This window comes from Pan troglodytes, chromosome 18 (assembly GCF_028858775.2).
Source record: "Pan troglodytes isolate AG18354 chromosome 18, NHGRI_mPanTro3-v2.0_pri, whole genome shotgun sequence".
NCBI classification, from domain to species: Eukaryota; Metazoa; Chordata; class Mammalia; order Primates; family Hominidae; genus Pan; species Pan troglodytes.
This window is the reverse complement of record NC_072416.2, coordinates 75,410,073-75,430,543: the sequence shown is the minus strand read 5'-3', so window position 1 is coordinate 75,430,543 and position 20,471 is coordinate 75,410,073. Positions and strand designations below refer to the sequence as shown.

General features: G+C 41.6%; 1 protein-coding gene across 3 annotated transcripts in view; it reads left to right on the top strand.

The window, feature by feature from the left end:
- The window catches only part of ADAMTS18 (ADAM metallopeptidase with thrombospondin type 1 motif 18), a 154,724-nt gene extending 134,473 nt beyond the window's left edge, over window positions 1-20,251 (top strand). For all 3 annotated transcript variants that reach the window (XM_001143790.6, XM_016930217.4, XM_016930218.4), the window contains 7 exons: window positions 2,015-2,156; window positions 4,995-5,121; window positions 7,312-7,516; window positions 9,140-9,322; window positions 10,903-11,115; window positions 12,994-13,141; window positions 18,312-20,251. In XM_001143790.6, coding sequence (XP_001143790.4) covers window positions 2,015-2,156; window positions 4,995-5,121; window positions 7,312-7,516; window positions 9,140-9,322; window positions 10,903-11,115; window positions 12,994-13,141; window positions 18,312-18,427 — 1,134 coding nt within the window. In that variant the 3' untranslated portion in view covers window positions 18,428-20,251. The remainder of the gene's footprint in view (window positions 1-2,014; window positions 2,157-4,994; window positions 5,122-7,311; window positions 7,517-9,139; window positions 9,323-10,902; window positions 11,116-12,993; window positions 13,142-18,311) is intronic.
- Window positions 20,252-20,471: the final 220 nt, after the last annotated feature.

Sequence of the window (20,471 nt, the reverse complement as noted above, 5' to 3'; positions counted from 1 at the left end):
GTACAGTGCGTAATTTTCTCTGGTACAAGGTCTCTGCATTTTTGTTGCATAAAAAAAAAAGCAAAATAAGTGCTACATTTGAAATACTGCTTTAACCGAATATGAAATTGAATTATTAACCAGCATCAGGATCATCTTCTGAATGTAAAACTGCTCTCACAATTCTAGTTAGACCGTGAATAAAACTGTAAAGTTTCTGTATTTACTTAATATCAGATGAAAACATTAACAGAAACACTGCAGGAAAGCATACTATTTATTCAAAAATACTGTGGAAATAAGGAAAGCATAGTATTTATTCAACATGTGTGAAATGTTGTGTTAAGTTGAACACCGGATTCCAAGAACAGCTGTATGACTTATCTGCGAAAGTTAAAAAAAAAAAAAAAAAAAAAAAAAAAAGCAAAGACTAGAAAGATCTTCAAAACTAAAAGACCCCTAAGACTTTGATTTCGAGATTTTTTTTATTGGCAACTGATAATTGGGCATTTGTTCATGTAATGGTACTACCTGTTGTGTTTTGTATTGATTTGGTTTTGGATGGGGGAACACAGATCCATCTATTAACATTTGATTATTTCTAGGAGGCATCAAGATTTGTTTTGTTGCTCTACAAACTGATGTGTACACCATGGAATCTTAAGATCTTAAGAGTCAGTCATAATACTCCTGGAGACATTTAAGCCAGTAGCAAAATAGAAGTCATTTTGTACCATCCTAAAGAGTGATCTGGTGAAATGAAGGGCCTTGAACAGCTGCCACCCACCAAACTCTAATGGAGGTGGGATCCCACCAGAGGGAGATAGAGCCAGGGGTTCCTATTTTTAACTGGCAATCAGCTTTGCCTCTTGGGCATGAATGCCCAGTTCTAGTGGTAAAGAATTTTCCACAAGATTCATGGAGTGGGAAAGAACCAGCTATTTATATTCATGCTTTCAGCTTGGAAAAGAAAAAAGAAGAAAGAGGAGTAGTTAAGAGGGCATTAAGAAGGCAGACAGATATGTTTCCTACATCAAAAACAAGGTGATACATTGCATTGTGTAGGCACATTTTGGTTGGTGGCTTTACTTAAGCTCAGTCCCTAGTCACTTGTGTGATCTTGCACAAGTTCTTTCTCTCCAGTTTTTTTTTTTTTCAATGAAAATATAGGCAGCTACATTATAGAGTTGTTAGAAGAATGTTTTATGATGCATTAAGAATGGCTGCAGAGTGCTTGGCACTTGGGAAGTGCCCAATATGTGATTGCTCTTATTTTAGTAGTCAGACTTTATGGGATCAGATTTATCCTAAGTTGTTGCCTTTTTGGAGGTTAAGTCTATTCTAATGCATGTATTCCAATTGCTGATTCTGAACATGTTTCTTTTCTTCTTACCTGCTCATCCTAGCACACAGTTAACAAATTCTCTTTGGGAAAATTTTCTATGGAAAGTATATTAGAAACACATTTGGATTCTGAAGTTGATGATAGCAACTCTAAGTGGGGTATTCTGTGGGTTTTGGAGTGTTTCCCTTGTTTCAACTTCCACTAGCACCCAGGAGAGAGCTTGTAAATTGTGACCTAAGATAGATCATAAAAATATATATATGTAGATTCAGTTTTAACTATTTTCTGTAGGGTACGACTATGTGTGTTCACCATGCTAGGTTTTTAAGTTAGGGTTTAGACCCAACAGTATAACCTTTCTTTCTTCATTATGATACATATACGTGTGTGAGTGTGTGTGTGTGTGTGTATGTATGTGTTTGTGTATATGTTATGGGCTTATGGCAAATGTCAATCGTGTTTTGCTCTTTAGCATCTACCTAAATCACAGTTTTGATAACATGAAGGTACACATTTTAAAGTGTCCTGGGAAAACTTTAAGTCAACATAAAACATACTTGGGAACAATGAAGTATACCAATGTTAAGGTCAAAATGTCATGTAAATATCTTTAAAATGTTCAGTAAGATTTCTGGAATTCCAGGGTCTGACCTGTATCTTGATCTCTGATTTTTATCTTACACTGTCCAGATTCTGATGCAAGGCAAAAATCCAGGGATAGCTTGGAAGTATGCACTTCCCAAGGTCATGAATGGAACTCCACCAGCCACAAAAAGACCTGCCTATGCCTGGAGTATCGTGCAGTCAGAGTGTTCCGTCTCCTGTGGTGGAGGTAGATGATTTTCTCATTCTGTCTCCAAAGTCTGTCTCTCTTAAAACAGGTTCTTTCACTCCAGGCGTCTTTAACATAATATGGTTTAAATAAGCCACCCAAGAACTGTCTTTTATGAGAACCATCACCATAAAAGCAAATATTATGGCATTAGTTAAGGGTTTTCCTATGTGGTAAGGAATCAACTCTCACAAAGCTCAAATCAACCACAACCAAGGCTCAAAAGTTACACATCTAAAACTTATAGGAAAAACATAAAATATATTGAATTATTTACAAATAGAAGCATATTTATATTATATATATATGTTTAATTTTCAGCTTTTAGTTTCCGCCAATCTTGGCTTTTCTGTCATTATAAACCTTCCATTTGGAAGTTATAAAAGCTAGGGTCAAGGCAAGTGAGGACGCATACATGGCAAACTTAAGATGTCTATCTGAAACATGGATATCCCCTCAGGGGTAAGGTCAGCAAAGGTTCTCTCACTAGAGGAATGGATTAAATCTGAGACAACCCTTGGAAGGAAGGAACAACAGCAACCATCTACTCGGTGAGTAGAAGGAAGGCATTTTATTTAGATGTGAACAATGTCACATATTTGGGGGTTAAACAATTGTCACACTTGCCCATTTGGGAGGAAGAACAAGTGCCCCAAAATAAGTTCCTGAAACCAAAGCATGAATGTTGGTCTCTCATTTCCTATTATTCAGAGCACCTGGTGACAGTGAGACTTCCTACTGGTTCCATCCCACTAAGCATAATAAGGCTTAGAATCAGAGACAGAGCAAAGATACAGAAAATGAAGAAATTCTTATATCTGAAAGGCCTATCTGTAGGTCCATGCTAATTAACAAAATATGAAAAAATACTTTTTTAGGATACATATATAAAATAATTAAAAGGTAATACATTTTCTAGTAATACACATTTTAAAGGCAATTGGCTATTAAGAAGAAAGGTAATCCCCATAATTTGTAAACAGGCAATAGCCAATGTTAATATTTTGATCTATATCATTTTTTTCCCTATGCACATGTAAGCAAACATGTGTTTGACAGACCCACATACCATGAGTATCATTTTGTATCCCTCTGTACTGAAATCATGTTATAGACATCTCTTCACACTGTTTCATTTAGTCACAGATTATGAGGTCTTTCTCATATCCAGTGTTTCTTGAGAACATTTCCAATAGCTTTTTGGTATTCCAGGGAGAGCACAGTGCCTTGGGAAGGAGAGAAGTTTGACTTGCTTTCCATTTACAGAAACTAAATCCAGCCAAGAAGAGGATGCAGAGGAAGCCAGTTGTGAAATTCTCGCCTTGCCCTGCCTTAGCAACCCCTTCGCATGACTCACAGACCCTGGTGTGTCCTGTGTCCAAGAGAAAAAGAATTCAGATGAATAAGTCCTATTAAAGTCAACGGTTAACTTCAAGGAATGTTGATTTTTTGTTTTTGTTCTTTTTTCTTTTTTTTGAGATAGAGTCTCACTCTGTCACCCAGGCTGGAATGCAGTGGCACAATTATGGCTCACTGCTGCCTTGACCTCTGGGGCTCAAGCGATCCTCCTACCTCACCATCCCAAGTAGCTTGGACTGCAGGTGCCTGCCACTATGGCTGGCCCGTTTTTTTCTTTTTTATAGAGATGGGGTTTCACCATGTTGCCCAGGCTGGTCTCAAACTCCTGGCCTCAAGCAATCCGCCTTCCTTGACCTCCCAAAGTGCTGGGATTATCAGTGTGAGCCACCATGCCCGGCCTTGATGTGGTTTTCATAAGTGCCTCCTGAAAGCAAACCTGCTTCAGCCCCAGGAGCTGGACTAACTGCTAATCATTATAGCAGGAGTGACTTATTCTTTCTCAGATTATATTTGAAGACAAAGTTCCAATGTAAATAAAAAACACAATTCAAAGGGGAGGCAGCATCTCTATTTGGGGAACTAAAAAATACAATTATTCACACGTTTTTTAAAAAATATATGCCCCTGATAAGAAGTCCTGAAATTAATTTTGAAAGCAAGGCAGTGGGATGCCACTAAGGAAGCAGAAGCAGAGGCTGGGTGCAGTGGCTCATGACTATAATACCAGCACTTTGGGGGCTGAGGCCGGTGAATCACTGAGGTCAGGAGTTCAAGACCAGCCTGACTAACATGGCCATCTCTACTAAAAATACAAAAATTAGCTGGGTATGGTGTCACACACCTGTAATCCCAGCTATCTGGGAGGCTGAGGCAGGAGAATCGCTTGAACCCGGGAGGCAGAGGTTGCAGTGAGCCAAGATCACGCCACTGCACTCCAGCCTGGGCGACAGAACAAGACTCCATCTCAAAAAAAAAAAAAAAAAAGCAAAAGCAGAGCCCTGGCTGATAGGTTTTAATACATATTTAGTGAGTTCTACTCTTTGCTTTTATGTGCCCCATGCTCTTAGGAAGTGTGAGATATTTCATGTTAAGGCAAAATCTTAGGGTTTCCATATATAACTCACTAATGGTTTTTCTTTGAAGAACATTCATCTGATAATAGTTTGCCTGGGATGTTACCCTTTATAGTCATTCTGTTTTCAAAAGGTTGTATTTATCACTTTATGGTTCTAGTATCCACATCAGTCTTGAAAACCAATAATCTACATGTTACAATTATTAAAATATAAAATATTTTAGGGAGGGGAATGGAATTCAAATTAGTTGCAAATTTCATCAAAAGGAGGCGCTTCCACAAAATATTTGGATTCCATATCTGAAATAAAATATCACAATGCTGGTAAATCAGAAGCTAAACTTAGAACCAAATTGAAATAATAATCTGTAATTTTCACTTTGTCACTTCTGATGTCTTACCAGGTTACATAAATGTAAAGGCCATTTGCTTGCGAGATCAAAATACTCAAGTCAATTCCTCATTCTGCAGTGCAAAAACCAAGCCAGTAACTGAGCCCAAAATCTGCAACGCTTTCTCCTGCCCGGCTTAGTAAGTCATTTGGAAATGTCTTTTTGTTTAGTTTTGTACTTGTATGCCTTCATTGTTGTTATGAGATGATGAAAGCCCACTGTGAATACTGCTAATGGAAAGTTATTCAAAGGTAGACGCAATACTTTAAAAAGTAATAGAAGATGATGAGCTAGGCGTGGTGGCACGTGTGTGGTTCCAGCTACTTGGGAGGCTGAAGAGGGAAGATCAGTTGAACCCAGGAGTTCCAGGCTCCAGTGAGGCATGATTGTGCCACTTACATATTAGTCTGGGTGAAAGAGTGAGATCTTGTCTCTAAAAGAAATTTTTTTTTAAAAGATGGTTGAAGTTTAAATTTGAGTTGAAAAATACAAATTTACTTTTGGTACTCACTTGACTTTGGCTTGATAGCCAGGAATAAATTTACTGGCTATTTAAAAGCAAGCTTGCTTGGGATATGAAGGCATCTTTTTTTTTGGAGGGGAGGAGGAACAAGGAGTCTCACTCTGTTGCCCAGGCTGGAGTACAGTGGCCTCATGATAGCTCACTGCCACCTCTGCCTACTGGATTCAAGCAATTATTGTGCCTCAGCCACCTTAGTAGCTGGGATTACAGGTGCACGTCACCACACCTGGCTAATTGTTGTATTTTTAGTAGAGACCGGGTTTTGCCATGTTGGCCAGGCTGGCCTCAAGTGATCTGCCTGTTTTCAGCATCCCAAAGTTCTGGCATTACAGGCGTGAGGTGCTTTTTTCTTTTAACCTTTGCATAGGGATTCCTCTTCTCTGAATGGAATCAGACAGATATTTAAATAACACAGAATCCTAAATTAGTTCAATTTGCGTGCGGTTGTGTGCCTAACTTTTTTGTAAATGGTCCAAGAATTTAAAAATCATAATATTATGCAGGCCATGAAACCCCAAATGCAAAATTACACAGTAGCAAGACACAAAATAAAAAGAATGGGGTATAGGCCAAGTGGTAACTCCACCGCTGATGATGGCAGCCTTGGAGGGGCTCAGTGAGTTTGTTCTTGGATTGACTTTAGCCACACTATTGTTTGAAGACTAATTTTAAGTAATCTTCCCAGTTAAAGGGAGTCTCTTTCATGTGATTTATCTTCTGCCAAATATATTTATATAAAATGGATGAGAGTTTCTTCTAAAGCAGTGTTGCATTCACCAGTGTTTTAGATCATCTTCATAAGTAGTGTTTGGTTTGTGGTGATGCAATCATATTACACAATCTTTATATATAAAGATGTGCGTATATGTGTGTGTATATATATATACACACACACACTATATATATATATATATACACACACACACACACTTTTTTTTTCTTGTAAATAATAGTGCATTTGTCATAATCTGAGGCTGAGGCAGGAGAATCACTTGAGCCTGGGAGGCAGAGGTTGCAGTGAGCTGAGATCGTGCCATTGCACTCCAGCCTGGGCAACAAGAGCAAGACTCCATCTCAAAAACAAAAAAAGTTTCAATTGATAACCGTTCAAATATATACCAAGTCTCAGACAGATAGCTATTAAAAAAAACTGGTCTGGCAAATTTTAAAGAAAATGAAGGTAGGTATTTAACCTATCACTAAATTCAGGTGTAATCAGAAAAGTAATTTGGGGAAGTACCCACTTAAAAATATCCTCTGTGAGACCTTCTCTAAATGTACCCCTGTCTCCTGCACAAACCTCCCTCTTTCTTTCTCATTGATGACTCTTCCATGAGCCTCCTCATTGTATTCTATGTTGACTTCCGTTGCAGCACTTATCAGAAAGTACTGTCTTTATTTGTTCACATATCCACCTCTTTACTGTATTATAGGCTCCTTAATGGAAAGAAGGCTGCTGCCTTAATTTTTCTAATCCTAATGCTTAGGAGAGTCCCTGACACATAGTTAAAATCCCAACAAATTTGGCTCAATGAATTGTGCAGATTTTAAAGTGACATGGATTTCTTCTCATGCAGAGGCAGGAGTATATTTGTAGAACTGTGGGATGATTAAATGTGATTATTTATATCTCAATCACATTAGTATAAGCCTCTGGATCCCTCAAAGAACAATTAGAATAACTTATTTTATTGGTTCTGAAATTGATTCATGGCTTCCATAGGTGGTTTACCTTTCACAATAACTGCTTTGGAAGTTATCATACAAAGTTTGGCTTCATTGGTAATGTTTGTTTTGCACTGAAAGCTGGATGCCAGGTGAATGGAGTACATGCAGCAAGTCCTGTGCTGGAGGCCAGCAGAGCCGAAAGATCCAGTGTGTGCAAAAGAAGCCCTTCCAAAAGGAGGAAGCAGTGTTGCATTCTCTCTGTCCAGTGAGCACACCCACTCAGGTCCAAGCCTGCAACAGCCATGCCTGCCCTCCAGAATGGAGCCTTGGACCCTGGTCTCAGGTAACAGGAGAAAACTTGGGAGTTACTATTCTTGGTCCCCATGAAGGCAAAAGTACAGGTGTCTTTGCTCTCCACTGGGCTCTTGGCAGTTTACATGTTCATGGAAATCACCCTGAGTTCATGTGCCTGGGAATCTGCATTTTAACTAATGTTCTTTAGGAAATCTGAAGTTTTGGCACCCCTCTCCCAGAGCTTAGAATCCTCCTTAGAGGAACAGAAATTGGAGGGTGGGGGCCATTTAGGCCAGACTCGTGAGCACAGCTAGAAAGGATTCCAGTGTCAGAAGACCGGCTACGGAATTCTCCAAAGCAAATGGGAAATGCAAATACAAAGAATGAAGCATCGAAGAGATATTTAACTCTTGCTTCAATGGGAAAGAGGTGAAGTTAGAAGAATACAGAGAAAAGCAGGGCATAAAGTTTGCTATGGTCACAAATTGCCAGTGAAAGCCATAAAATTTTAAAGTTAGAAGGGACAGAGAGCTACCTGTCGTTCACAGCTCAGAATTCCCTCTAAAGCAAAGGTTCTCAACCGTGGGTAAGTTTGCCTACCAGGGGACATTTTGATGTCACAACTTGGGGAGATGAGTGCTCCTGGCATCTAGTGGGTAGAGGTGAATGTCCTACACAGCCCAGGCCAGCTCCTCACCACAAAGAATTATCTGATCCAAAATGTCAGTGGTGCTGAAGGGAAGAAGCCCTTCCCTACAGCCTCCCTTGCAGATGATAGCTCAACCGCTGCTCAGTCACTGCTGGCAAACAAATTATGGGGAAGAATGAAAAAACGGCAAGAGTTTTACCACCTGAACCGTGAGGCCAGGTAGCAGCCACTGATGACAGTTCTGCTGTGTTTTCCTTTAGTGTATATTACATGCTGGAGGGTGCTGCTTTCTGATTAATTTCAGCAATACACTACCAGAGGTCAGAGTAGGGCTTTATTTTTTAATGTTAGGACATATCTGTTAGCACAAGGGTCCCCAACCCCCAGGTCATGAACAAGTACCTGTTTGTGGTCTGTAAGGAACTGGGCTGCCCAGCAGGAGACGAGCAGCAGGCCAGCATCACAGGCTAAACTCCGCCTCCTGTCAAATCAGTGGCAGCGTTAGATTCTCAGAGGAGTTTGAACCCTGTTGTGAACTGCACAGGTGAGGGATCTAGGATGCATGTTACTTATGAGAATCTAATGCGTGATGATCTGAGGCGGAACAGTTTTATCCCAAAAGCCGTCCCTGGTGCCAAAGAAATTGGAGACTGATATGTTAGGGAATTAGGGGTCAGGAGGGAGAGAGAATATTTTTGAGCTTGTTTAGGGGTTCTTTCAAATGAGAGAATATATTTCTTTATAGCAGAGGGTAAATCTAAATAGTACATGGTGTTGAGTCTAGTCTCTTTCTTTGCAGTTAGCAATATAATTTACAAAAATAATTCAAATAATTGTTTTAGCCAGATATATATGGTGGGTAATGGGAATGGGGGTGGTTAAGTAGATCTCATAAAAAGGGCTTTCGTTCATGGAGTTTATCCCACCTTTCACAGGAATATATTTAGTGTTTTTTTTTTTTTTTTTTAATGTGGCTACTGAAACCTAATGGGAATGCAAATAGAACTTTTTTTTCTTCTCAAGTGTTCCAAGACCTGTGGACGAGGGGTGAGGAAGCGTGAACTCCTCTGCAAGGGCTCTGCTGCAGAAACCCTCCCGGAGAGCCAGTGTACCAGTCTCCCCAGACCTGAGCTGCAGGAGGGCTGTGTGCTTGGACGATGCCCCAAGAACAACCGGCTACAGTGGGTCGCTTCTTCGTGGAGCGAGGTATGGATTAGAAGTCACTGCTGGGTCAGGAGATCGAGACCATCCTGGCTAACACGGTGAAACCCTGTCTCTACTAAAAATACAAAAAATTAGCCAGGCAAGGTGGCAGGCGCCTGTAGTCTTATCTACTGGGGAGGCTGAGGCAGGAGGATGGCGTGAACCCAGGAGGCGGAGTTTGCAGTGAGCTGAGATTGCGCCACTGCACTCCAGCCTGGGCGACAGAAAAAAGTCACTGCTGGAGGTTTCTTGAGATGCTCAGCTGACCTGCTAGCATCTAGGCTCACAAAACTCCTTTGTGTTGCACTCATTGATACCAAATGCCTGCTACTTCCCAGTTCTCTCCTGGTTTCTTCACGAAACATTGCTAAAGCACCCCCCCATGGATCAAGCCTATGTCTGGGCAGTAGGGGCGCAAGACTTCATAAAGCACACGCAGAGAAAGCACACGTCAAGTGCCTTGATAGAAATCTTTCATTTTATGGGAGAGCTCAAGCTTCACCCAAGCCAGTCTTTGGGAAGAACCCTTGTCAGAAGAGACTTTCTAGGGAGCATGGCCTGAAAGATGAGCAGGAATCAAAGCAAAAGGGGATTTGGGGCAAGGTTGTCCCAGACAGAAGGTGCAGCCTCTACACAGGAGTGATGACAGGGGACTGCACTTTTAGTAAAGAAGGGACATGGGATGAGGTGGAAAGATCATGAGGGCCTTGGGTGACACACTAGAAATATCTCTCACAAATACTGGGGAGTAAATTTTTTATTTTTGAGACAGGGTCTTGCTCTGTTGCCCTAGAGTGCAGTGGCACAATCTCAGCTCACTGCAGCCTCCACCTCCCTCGCTCAGGTAATCTGCTACCTCGGACTGCAGGCATGCACCACTACACCTGGCTAATTTTTGTAGAGATGTGGTTTCACCATGTTGCTGAGGCTGGTCTTGAACTTCTGGGCTCAAGTGATCCACCTGCCCCAGACTTCCAAACTGCTGTGATTACCGGCCTGAGCCACTGCACCCAGCCTAAAAGGATATTTTTCCTAAAAGGATACTTTTGACCCTCATCATGTTACCTCCTGTGTGTGAGAGGTTGGGTAAATTTAAAGAGCAATTATTTGCTGTTTAAAGAGCAATTATTTGCTGAACAGTGGTTTTTCCCATTAAGCTCTGAATGCTTTTCTCTGGCCCTTACCCTCTTCAACTCAGATTCCTAACTCCTCAGGCCTTAGGTAGACCCGGACCTATCAGTGTGTAACCCTAAACCTGGAAATTCTTTTGCCCATCTTGCCTTCCTCCTGGACTCCATCTCACACCCATGTGGCATCCCAAGGTTCCTTTTTTGCTTTATGAGGCTATTGATCTGTGTGATTTTGGGAAAGTCAGTTCTGTTCTCTGAACTTTGGTTTCCTTACCTATAGCGTGAGGTACTTGGCTGCTGTATCTTTAAGATCCTTGAGTGAGTGTGGTTGACCTTGTGTAATCCCATCCCTCCTATTCCATGTGGATGGTGCAACCTTATGTCAAACTGCCTCTATTCAGAAGATGTGATCCTGGCAGTCTTCACTTTTACACATCCTGTCTTGGCTCCTAGTGTTCTGCAACCTGTGGTTTGGGTGTGAGGAAGAGGGAGATGAAGTGCAGCGAGAAGGGCTTCCAGGGAAAGCTGATAACTTTCCCAGAGCGAAGATGCCGTAATATTAAGAAACCAAACCTGGACTTGGAAGAGACCTGCAACCGACGGGCTTGCCCAGCCCATCCAGTGTACAACGTGGTAGCTGGATGGTATTCATCGCCGTGGCAGCAGGTGGGTACAGGCCGATTGAGGAGGTGTCTATTCAAGTGAGATGTCGAAAAATGAGGCATTCTGCAAACAGTTGCTCTTAGTCTGTTAATGGTTGTCTAAGTAAAAACAACTAAGGGCTCAAGTTCTGAAGGCAGAATGGGTTTTGTTCTTTGGCCGTCTCTGCCCATGTGGCCCTGGGCAGGTAACAATCTGTAAATCTCAGTTTTCACATCTAGAAAATTATTATCTGGCAGAGTTGATTTGTTGTTGTTCATCAGAAAATGTATGTAAAACACTTAGCACCAGGCCAGTTATACACTGCTCATGTTGGTCATTGCTGTTGCTACGGAAACTACCCCTCTAGTCTTTCTGTTTTAGAAATGCTGCTCACAGCCTTTACTCATTTGGTTCTTACTTCATGTTTCTGAACAATGTAATAGCTAATATTTGTCAAGCTATTACTATGCATAGTGCTAAGTACTCCTATTCAGGGGTAGTATGGTCCCTAAAGCTCAGAATGTCAGGCAATTCAGCCAAGGATTCTTCGCTTTTAAACTTTTATCAGATACTAGAGGCACCCTTCTTTTCAGAAGACTTGGGTGAAACTTTAGCTAGGATTGGTGTGTGATGCGGTCCTTCCAGCATTCCACCCAGCAGATGTTGCTGCACAGCTGTTGAGTTCAGAGGACTCGGGTGCTCCCCACCTCACCATTAATCACAGAGTCCGGGTAGAGGTATAAATATGTACGTACGTTATCTATTCGGGAGGATCTGGAAACCAACACATGAAATTAGCCTGATTTTCTCTGGCCAGGCATTGTGCTAGGTGTTACACATATTGCTGGGGATTTCTTTTTAAAATTGACTCTAGTAAGTTTATTTAGATTAAGGGGTCAGCAAACAGTTGCCACCTGGCCAAATCTGCTCCCCCAATACCTGCCTGTTTGTATAAAGTTTAACTGGAACGTAGCCATGTTCATTTGCTTAATATATTTATCATTTGCTTAACATATTGGTCACAGCTGCTTTAGTGCTACAAAGGCAGTGAGGAGTACTTGCAACAGAGGCCATATGCCTATACAGCCTGAAATATTTACTATCTTGCCCTTTAAAGGAAAAGTTTACAAACTCCCAGTTTAGATAATTTGATAACAAGACTTGCCCTCAAATTTTAATTGAGACAGAAACTACAGTCAATTATAATGCATATGTACATTTTTCTTAAATGTAGTAACTTTTTAAAATAAGAAAAACCCATTTAAAGGGCTACATTTTTCTCTGGTTTTCCTTTTGTTATGAAGTATCTTTATAAATTTATGAAGTATCTTTATAAATTTTTCATATGGCTGTCTGGAAGAAAGACAGTTCTCTACTTTTGAAAATTTTTAATTGCACACTGAAATCAGTGACTCCTAAGAAGCACCAACTCTATCAGAATGTGGCTGGGCACTGAGGACCTAATTCCAGAGCTGTCTCTGACCATTTCTTTTTCTGTCCCAGTTTTGAACTATGTCCTCCACTACTGCAGCTGCACAGATTGTCTGGAATTCTTTAAATCCTGTGATTAACTCCCTAGATGTGTCTGTATTTGTTTCTGCATTCTTAGAGCAGCTTCTGTATTTCTGGAGCTTCTCTTCTTTATGAGTGAGTCACTTAACTGGGAGACACATACTCTTGGGCTAGATAGATAGCATTTGCCTAAAACCCTTCTAATCAGATCAAAGGGATCACACTTGTTAGGATAGATGCTGTGGACTGTAAGCACATGTGCCTGGCTCCAGCCAATCTGTTTCATCAGCAGGCATCTTGGTAATGTCATGAAGCATGGGAATTCCTTCTGTTTGATGTCACTGACCTCAGTAGAGTGTTTCTGACTCCTTCCTCTTCTCTCTGCTGCAGTGCACAGTCACCTGTGGGGGAGGGGTCCAGACCCGGTCAGTCCACTGTGTTCAGCAAGGCCGGCCTTCCTCAAGTTGTCTGCTCCATCAGAAACCTCCGGTGCTACGAGCCTGTAATACAAACTTCTGTCCAGCTCCTGAAAAGAGAGGTAAAAAGGCACCATGCTCCAGTCAACTTTACTAGTCTTTAGATAATTTTTTCAAAGGCTACTTTGTTAGTGGTGCAGCCTGTGACATTGTACAACTCTAGGGTAAGCCATTCACCCGAAATCTATGTGATAGTGCTCCCTGGAGTTGTATAAGGCACCACTCTGGGGAAGTTGCTGTCCAAATAATCTTTTTCAGACAGTCTCACTCTGTCATGCAGGTGGGAGTACACAGCTCACTGTAACCTCTGCCTCCCGGGTTCATGCGATTCTCCTGCCTCAGCCTCCTGAGTAGCTGGGATTATAGGTGTGCACCACCACGCCTGGCTAATTTTTGAATTTTTAGTAGAGACAGGGTTTCACCATGTTGGCCAGGCTGATCTCGAACTCCTGGCCTCAAGTTCTGGGTTTACCTTCACAAGCCACATGCCCAGCCTATCCTAGTGATCTTGTTTGCATGGGTCTGAAGGGAATATTTAATTGCCACAATAATGCTTTTTAACCATTATTAATTTGAAAATGGGAACATAAAGGTGAACAACAATAGCCCTCAAGGAGCTCATATTTTAATGGAGGAGACAACTACAATCCATATATAAAGATGTTCATGTTTGTTGAAGATATAAAAAATTCAGAAATCAAAAGTAATAGTCATCAGTGAATATGTATTGCCCTAGGACTATACATAAATGTTTTCTTAAAGTTAGTTCAAGGGAAGTGCAGTGAGTACTGATAGGAAAATGGAAAGTCTGAGTAAACTGTACCATTCTTCACTATTTAAAGTAATCTGACAAATGCCAGGAAATATCTTTCAGCCTAATCTGCTTGCCTCGTGCTAAAGAATCTTGCACAAGACCAAAAAAAAAAAATAGCTCTGTAGCAGTTACTCAGAGCCAGATCATCCTAGTCCATGCTGGGATACTACATAGGGAAGAAATGAGCAAGCGGTCATGTTCTTCCAGACTCTGTCCTCCTTTCTTCACTATTTCTCATTTCCACCCTTAATTACCAAAGATTCAGCCTAGAAGGCCACCAGCACCCCCAACGACCAATTATGAAATTGCCCAACAGTATCTCCTGGACAGGATGGGGAGAGTCAGCATGCACGTATGGCCCGAGGAGGCCATTTGTCTTGTTATTTTTTGCTCACCCAGCACCTAATACCACAATGGGCACGCAACACGTACTCAAAAAGTCTTAAATGAATAAATGCATGAGTGTATGGCTACATGAAAGATTGTGTGAAAAGTGCTGTGAGGTCCTCGATCTTGTTCAAAGCCAAGTCACCAAGCACCTTATATACCTCCAGCACTCTTCTAGGGATGAAAGAATAGAGCTGGGTCCTGTTCTTAAAAGAAAGCTACAACAACAAATAAGTGGTGGAATATTCACAGTGTTACAGTGATGGTCAGTTCTACCTGTGGTGCTGGAATGAGGGGAGTCTGAGAAATGGCTTATTAAAAGAGGAGCTTGGCTGAGTGCTGTGGCTCACACCTGTAATCCCAACACTTTGGGAGGCTGAGGCGTGAGGTCAGGAGTTTGAGACCAGCCTGGCTAACATGGTGAAACCCCATCTCTACTAAGAATATAAAAACTAGCTGGGTGTGGTGGCAGGTGCCCGTAGGCCTAGCTACTGGGGAGGTGGGAGGATCTCTTGAACCCAGGAGGTGAAGGTTGCAGTGACCCGAGATTGCACCACTGCACTCCAGCCTGGGCTTTTTTTGAGACCCTGTCTCAAAACGAGGAGCTTCTCTCTGTGCCTCATGGCTGAGTCAGGTCGCTTTTGGAAGAATAAAGGATACAAGCCCACGTGTTTGTTCTGACCCAAAAATGTGGCCTACAGTTTACTAAGTTGAGGATTTTCTCCCATTCCCAACCCAAGTATAGGGATGATTACATGCTTGGCAGGGTGACTACTATGAATGTCGTTTGAGTGTATTTTCTGGCTGTGAGTTTTCAGAAAACATTAGTGAGCAGTAAGGAGGCGCATGGTGATGGAAGAAGATTCCGTTCTTTGCCTCCTCTCTGAGCCCCCCACTGTGGACCAGGTACTCTGCTAGGCACTGTGGGAGTTTCCTCCCCTTATGGAGCTTCCACTTGGGTAGAAGTTTCTACCCATTGTAGTCACTTAAACTAGACCCTAGAGAAGACCATTCTGCCCAGGGTGGCATCATCCTGTCATCCAGTGTCACCAAACAGGTTTGTTGTCCCCCAGATCCCTGCCCATACTGAGTGCCAGTCTATATATCATCATCAGTGTGTGATGCCTTATCTGGGTATGTTGGTTGGATCTCCACCTTGGGGAAACCATCCTTATGGTTGCACTGTACATATTATACATAAAATTCTCTTCAGAAAAGAGAGAAGGCCCTACAGCAGTCATACCACCCAGAGACTTGTGTCACACTGCATTGAAACTGGTTGTTTACGTGTCTGGAAGTTACCTGGGCTGCAGACTAGTCATATTAAGTTAAGGATGAGCAGGCACTCAATACTAATAAGCTGCTCCTCCTCATGGAATCCCACATCTTCAGATGGGGGCAGGCAGCATTGTATGGTGGAAGGAGCAAGGACCCTAAAATCATAAAAATAGAGTTGAATCCACACTAACTTGACACTCAGTAGCTATGGAGCTTTGAGCAAGTTTTGAACTTTCTGAGCATTCATAAAACCGGGAAATAATGCTTACTTTGAAAGATTGTTTTGAGTATTAAAGAAAGTAATTCAATTTTTCACACGTCTTTAGTGCTTACTATGAACCAGAAACTCTTCTGGGGTCTGATTACAAAATAAACAGGCACGGCTCCCACCTTCTGACAAGCTTGCTTCAAAATGGAAACAGACAACAAATCAACCAATTAGCACACAGTGTCAGAAAGTAAAGTAGCAGGGGTGAAGGGGTGAGGAAATAGGAAAACACCTTCAGATTATAATGATCAGGCATGACCACTTGATTATTTAGCACTTAAACAGAGACCTCAAGGAAGGTGAACCACATATGGATCTAGGAGAGTGTTCCTGGCAGAGAGACCCCAAAGTCCCCGAGGCGGGAATATACTAACCTAATTGAGGAATGGCACGATGCTTGGAGTACAAGAAACAAGGTGAAGAGTGGTTAAAAGGTGAAGAGTGGTTAAGCAATACATGAAAAGTGGGACTGGAGGCCTTGTCAGTCAGTGTAAGGATTTCAGATTTAACGCTGAGTACGATGGAAGCCAATGGAGAACTTTGAGCAGAAGAGAAGAGCAATAGGATCTAGCTTTAGGAAGATTACTGGCAGTTTTTAGGAAGATTACTGGCAGTTAAGGTGAAAGGAGTGCAGGTTGTCTAGAGTAGAACAAGGACTTGTCAACTCTGCCAGGAAGCGGATGGAGGAGGTTCCACTAGAGCAGTGGCAGTACTGAAGAGGTTGGATGCTGGGTGCATTTTAAAGATTGAGCCAAGAGTATCTGCTGATTGCATGGAGAACGTGAAGCAAAGAAATGATTCCAAGGTCATCTTCAATAGTGTAAATGAAATACCTGACTCACAGTAGAAGCTCAAACAACCAGCTGTTAGTAATTATAATCAAAAAAAGCACTTATACTGACAGAATAGTAATACATCTCACTTCTGCTGCCTGACTTACATGAAGGGGGTATATAAAAAGGAATTTTAGGCAGAAACATCAAGGCTTGAAGAAGGAACTCTAAGCATTTCTGAATTATGTGTAGTGTAGACTCTAAATATTTTTAAAGTCAAAACTGTGCCTTAAAAATACATTAAAATGGGCCAGGGGTGTGCCTCACACCTGTAATTCCAGCACTTTGGGAGGCTGAGGCAGACGGATCACCCGAGGTCAGGAGTTCGAGACCAGCGTGACCAACATGGTGAAACCCCATCTCTACTAAAAATACAAAAATTAACTGGGTGTGGTGGTGGGTGCCTGTAATCCCAGCTACCCAGGAGACTTAGGCAGGAGAACCATTTGAACACATGAGGCGGAGGATGTAGTGAGCCGAGATTATACCATTGCACTCCAGCCTGGGCAACAAGAGCAAAATTCCATCTCAAACAAAACAGTGAAATGACTGGGCCCTTGCTCCTACAACATGCACTTATGTTTACATACCCATTCACATGCATTTCCTATCTCCTGAGGCCCATCTGAGTAAGAATTCTTGATGTACAGTGAAATAATCACATCTGTCCTGCTCATTGAACAACTAAAGAAATTAGAAAGGACTGGTGTTGACTTAAATTTATTTACTTGCAAACTGGTTGAGATTGACTTAAACCTACACAGACTGTTGGAGACCCGACTTTTTCAGTTAATCTCAACCCATTTGCAGGCAAATAAGGTGGCTTGACTCCCAATACATCAGGCTTCTTGCTCCTGAAATTATAGTTCATGGACCAGCAGCACACCCTCCCTTAATGCTCCCCTCTGACAGCCCTTCTGAATCAGAACCAGCGGTACTAGTGGTACAACAAAATCCTTAGGGGATCCCTAAAGCACCATTTTAGGGTATTTCCCTGGACACTGAATTCCATGGTAGCTCCCAGGCTACATAGGGAGGATCAGACATTGATCTTGGATTAGATGTGACATTTTTTAAAGACAAATCATTTAATTTTGCTAATGGTCACAGTCTTTTCTTGGCATCTAAATCCTGCCCCTACCTCACCCCCCTACCAAAGTCCCAATGTTTAATGGGAAAAACCACATAGAGGCACAAGGGAGGTGGGCCCAAGACCTTTGTTCTGTAGGCCCTCACCTTAAGAAAAAGGTGCTATGTTAATATTAATAAATCATAATATGCAAATCACCAAAGGCTGGGCCTGGTGGATCACACCTGTAATCCCAGTACTTTGGGAGGCCGAAGCAGGCAGATCACTTGAGCTCAGGAATTCGAGACCAGCCTGGCCAGCATGGTGGAAAACCCCGTCTCTACTAAAAATACAAAAATTAGCTGGGCTTGGTGGCACTTGCCTATAGTCCCTGCTACTTGGGAAGCTTAGGCAGGAGAATCGCTTGAACCTGGGCGGCAGAGATTGCAGTGAGCCGAGATCACACCACACCACTGCACTCCAGCCTAGGTGACAGAGTGAGACTCCATCTCAGAAAAAAAAAAAAAAAAAGAAAAAGGATAGACACCCTAGCCAACATGCTAAATGTATTTTCTTATTTTAGAGGATCCATCCTGCGTAGATTTCTTCAACTGGTGTCACCTAGTTCCTCAGCATGGTGTCTGCAACCACAAGTTTTACGGAAAACAATGCTGCAAGTCATGCACAAGGAAGATCTGATCTTGGTGTCCTCCCCAGCACCTTAGGGCCAGGGGCTTACCTTTCAACCTCTAGAGAGACCAGCTGCCTTTGAGACCAGGAGCTGAGCACCGAGAACCATTTGTGAGCTGCCGCTGTGATGAAGGAGCCTGCTCTGAGGAACAGACAGGTTGCCAGTAGGCTTCTAGCTCAATTCCCTGAAGCACGTGGTACTCTGAAGCACTTGAAAATGGGAAGCGATGACAAATCTGACTTTAAAAAAAATCTTTGATTTGCACTGTTATATGCAAGAAGTGGTGAATCACACTGAGATACGTCGATTTGGGGAGAGACCCCCCTTTTGAACTTCAAAGGGTTCAAGGGCAAAGACATCTGTTTTAAAAAGGTCCTTTATGACTTCAGGTCAAAGACTGAGACTCAGAACTTTCAAATCTGGATGGAATACCTTGCCTAACTGTTGCGTGGAGTTCACAGTTTGACTAACCCTGTGAACACCCAAGCCAGGAGTTCTATGAGAAGCCAAATGGTGCTCGCAGTTGTGCTTGCTGCTGGACTGGCAAGCTTCATGTTATGTTTATTTGGTGTGCGTGTGTCTTTATTATTTTGTGTAAACTATATTCTGCTTATAGAGAGTCTCTGAGACTAAAATTGACAACTTGAAAAGTATTCCAAGGAATATTATGAAAATAGGGCAACATGGACTGTTTAAGATCTCCATGTAATTGAAATTCATGCAAGGAAACAACTCATAGAAAAGATAAATATGGATGCCCTTCACATGTTATCAACCTCATAACTTTTGGTGCTTGCTGAATCAGTCCATGAGAAGCTACAGCCCGCTCTTTGGGAATGAGACTTGGCAACATACCCATTTCTGGTATTTAAAAAATATCTAGGAGGAGCTAAATGACAAAACAGCAGTGTTTTGAGGGAGAAAGGACCATCATTTATAATACTCTGTACATACTACCAGAGCTGCTTGGAAAATTAAAGGCCACTTGTGGCTTTTTCCTACCAACTGATACGTTTAAATTTGCCCTAGGATTGAGCTAACAGCAAAAAAAAAAAGAGAGAGTGAGAAAGAAAGGAGGAAACAGTGGTAATAAAAAAATCCATCTGTCTTCCTGCTATGTTAATATTAATAAATCATAATATGACAAGACCCTCACTGAATAAGAGTATTTTCAGTCATCAGAAGCCAGCTGTTGGTAGGCATTAATGAGTTTAAAATCGTTCTCAATTGAAAAAACATCACACTATTTTGCCAAAACCAAAGTAATTATAATACTGTGTCCTCCTGTAATTTTTTGAGAAGTGGTTATAAAGGGCATATTTACATAAATTCTACTTTATTCCTCAACTTCTTTGATGAATGTAACCCAATTTTACTTCTTTAAAAAGTCTCAATTCAAGCTGGATTAGCCAGCTCAGCATAATCAACTAGACAGTGGTTTGTTAAATTTAGCAGCATGCTTCGTTCCCATTCTAATTAAAGTCATGAGTTCTTGAATCCCAGAGAAATAATGCTTAGGAACTTCTCTCAATCTGCTTGGCTTGGCCTAGAGGAGTGGCCATTTTATCAACAGGAAAAAAAAAAATTTCTCTACTACAACCCCATTGCCTTCTGAAAAACAGCAAGTTATTTCTTTATATAATTATCATTTTATTATTTTATGGAAAATTAATTTATTAATTAATAGCCTATTATGTGTTCTCACTTGCTTCTCTAAGTAATATTTTGAGAAAAAATGTTGAATAAAACCATGGATTATAGAGAAAAGTCAAAATATATGTGTAATATTTAATTATTTTATAAGTTTTATAATAAAGTATTCCATTTCTTTATCTTTGACACCTTGTTAAGTTCTTGAATAAGTTAGTGAAAAGTCCATAATTTCAAAGGTAATTTAACTGTATAAATGTCACTCAGGACTCTTAGAGAATGGTTGGGTGCAGTGGTTCACCTCGGTAATCCCAGCACTTCGGGAGGCCAAGGCAGACGGATCACCTGAGTCCAGGAGTTCGAAACCAGCCTGGCCAACATGGCAAAACCCTGTCTCTATTG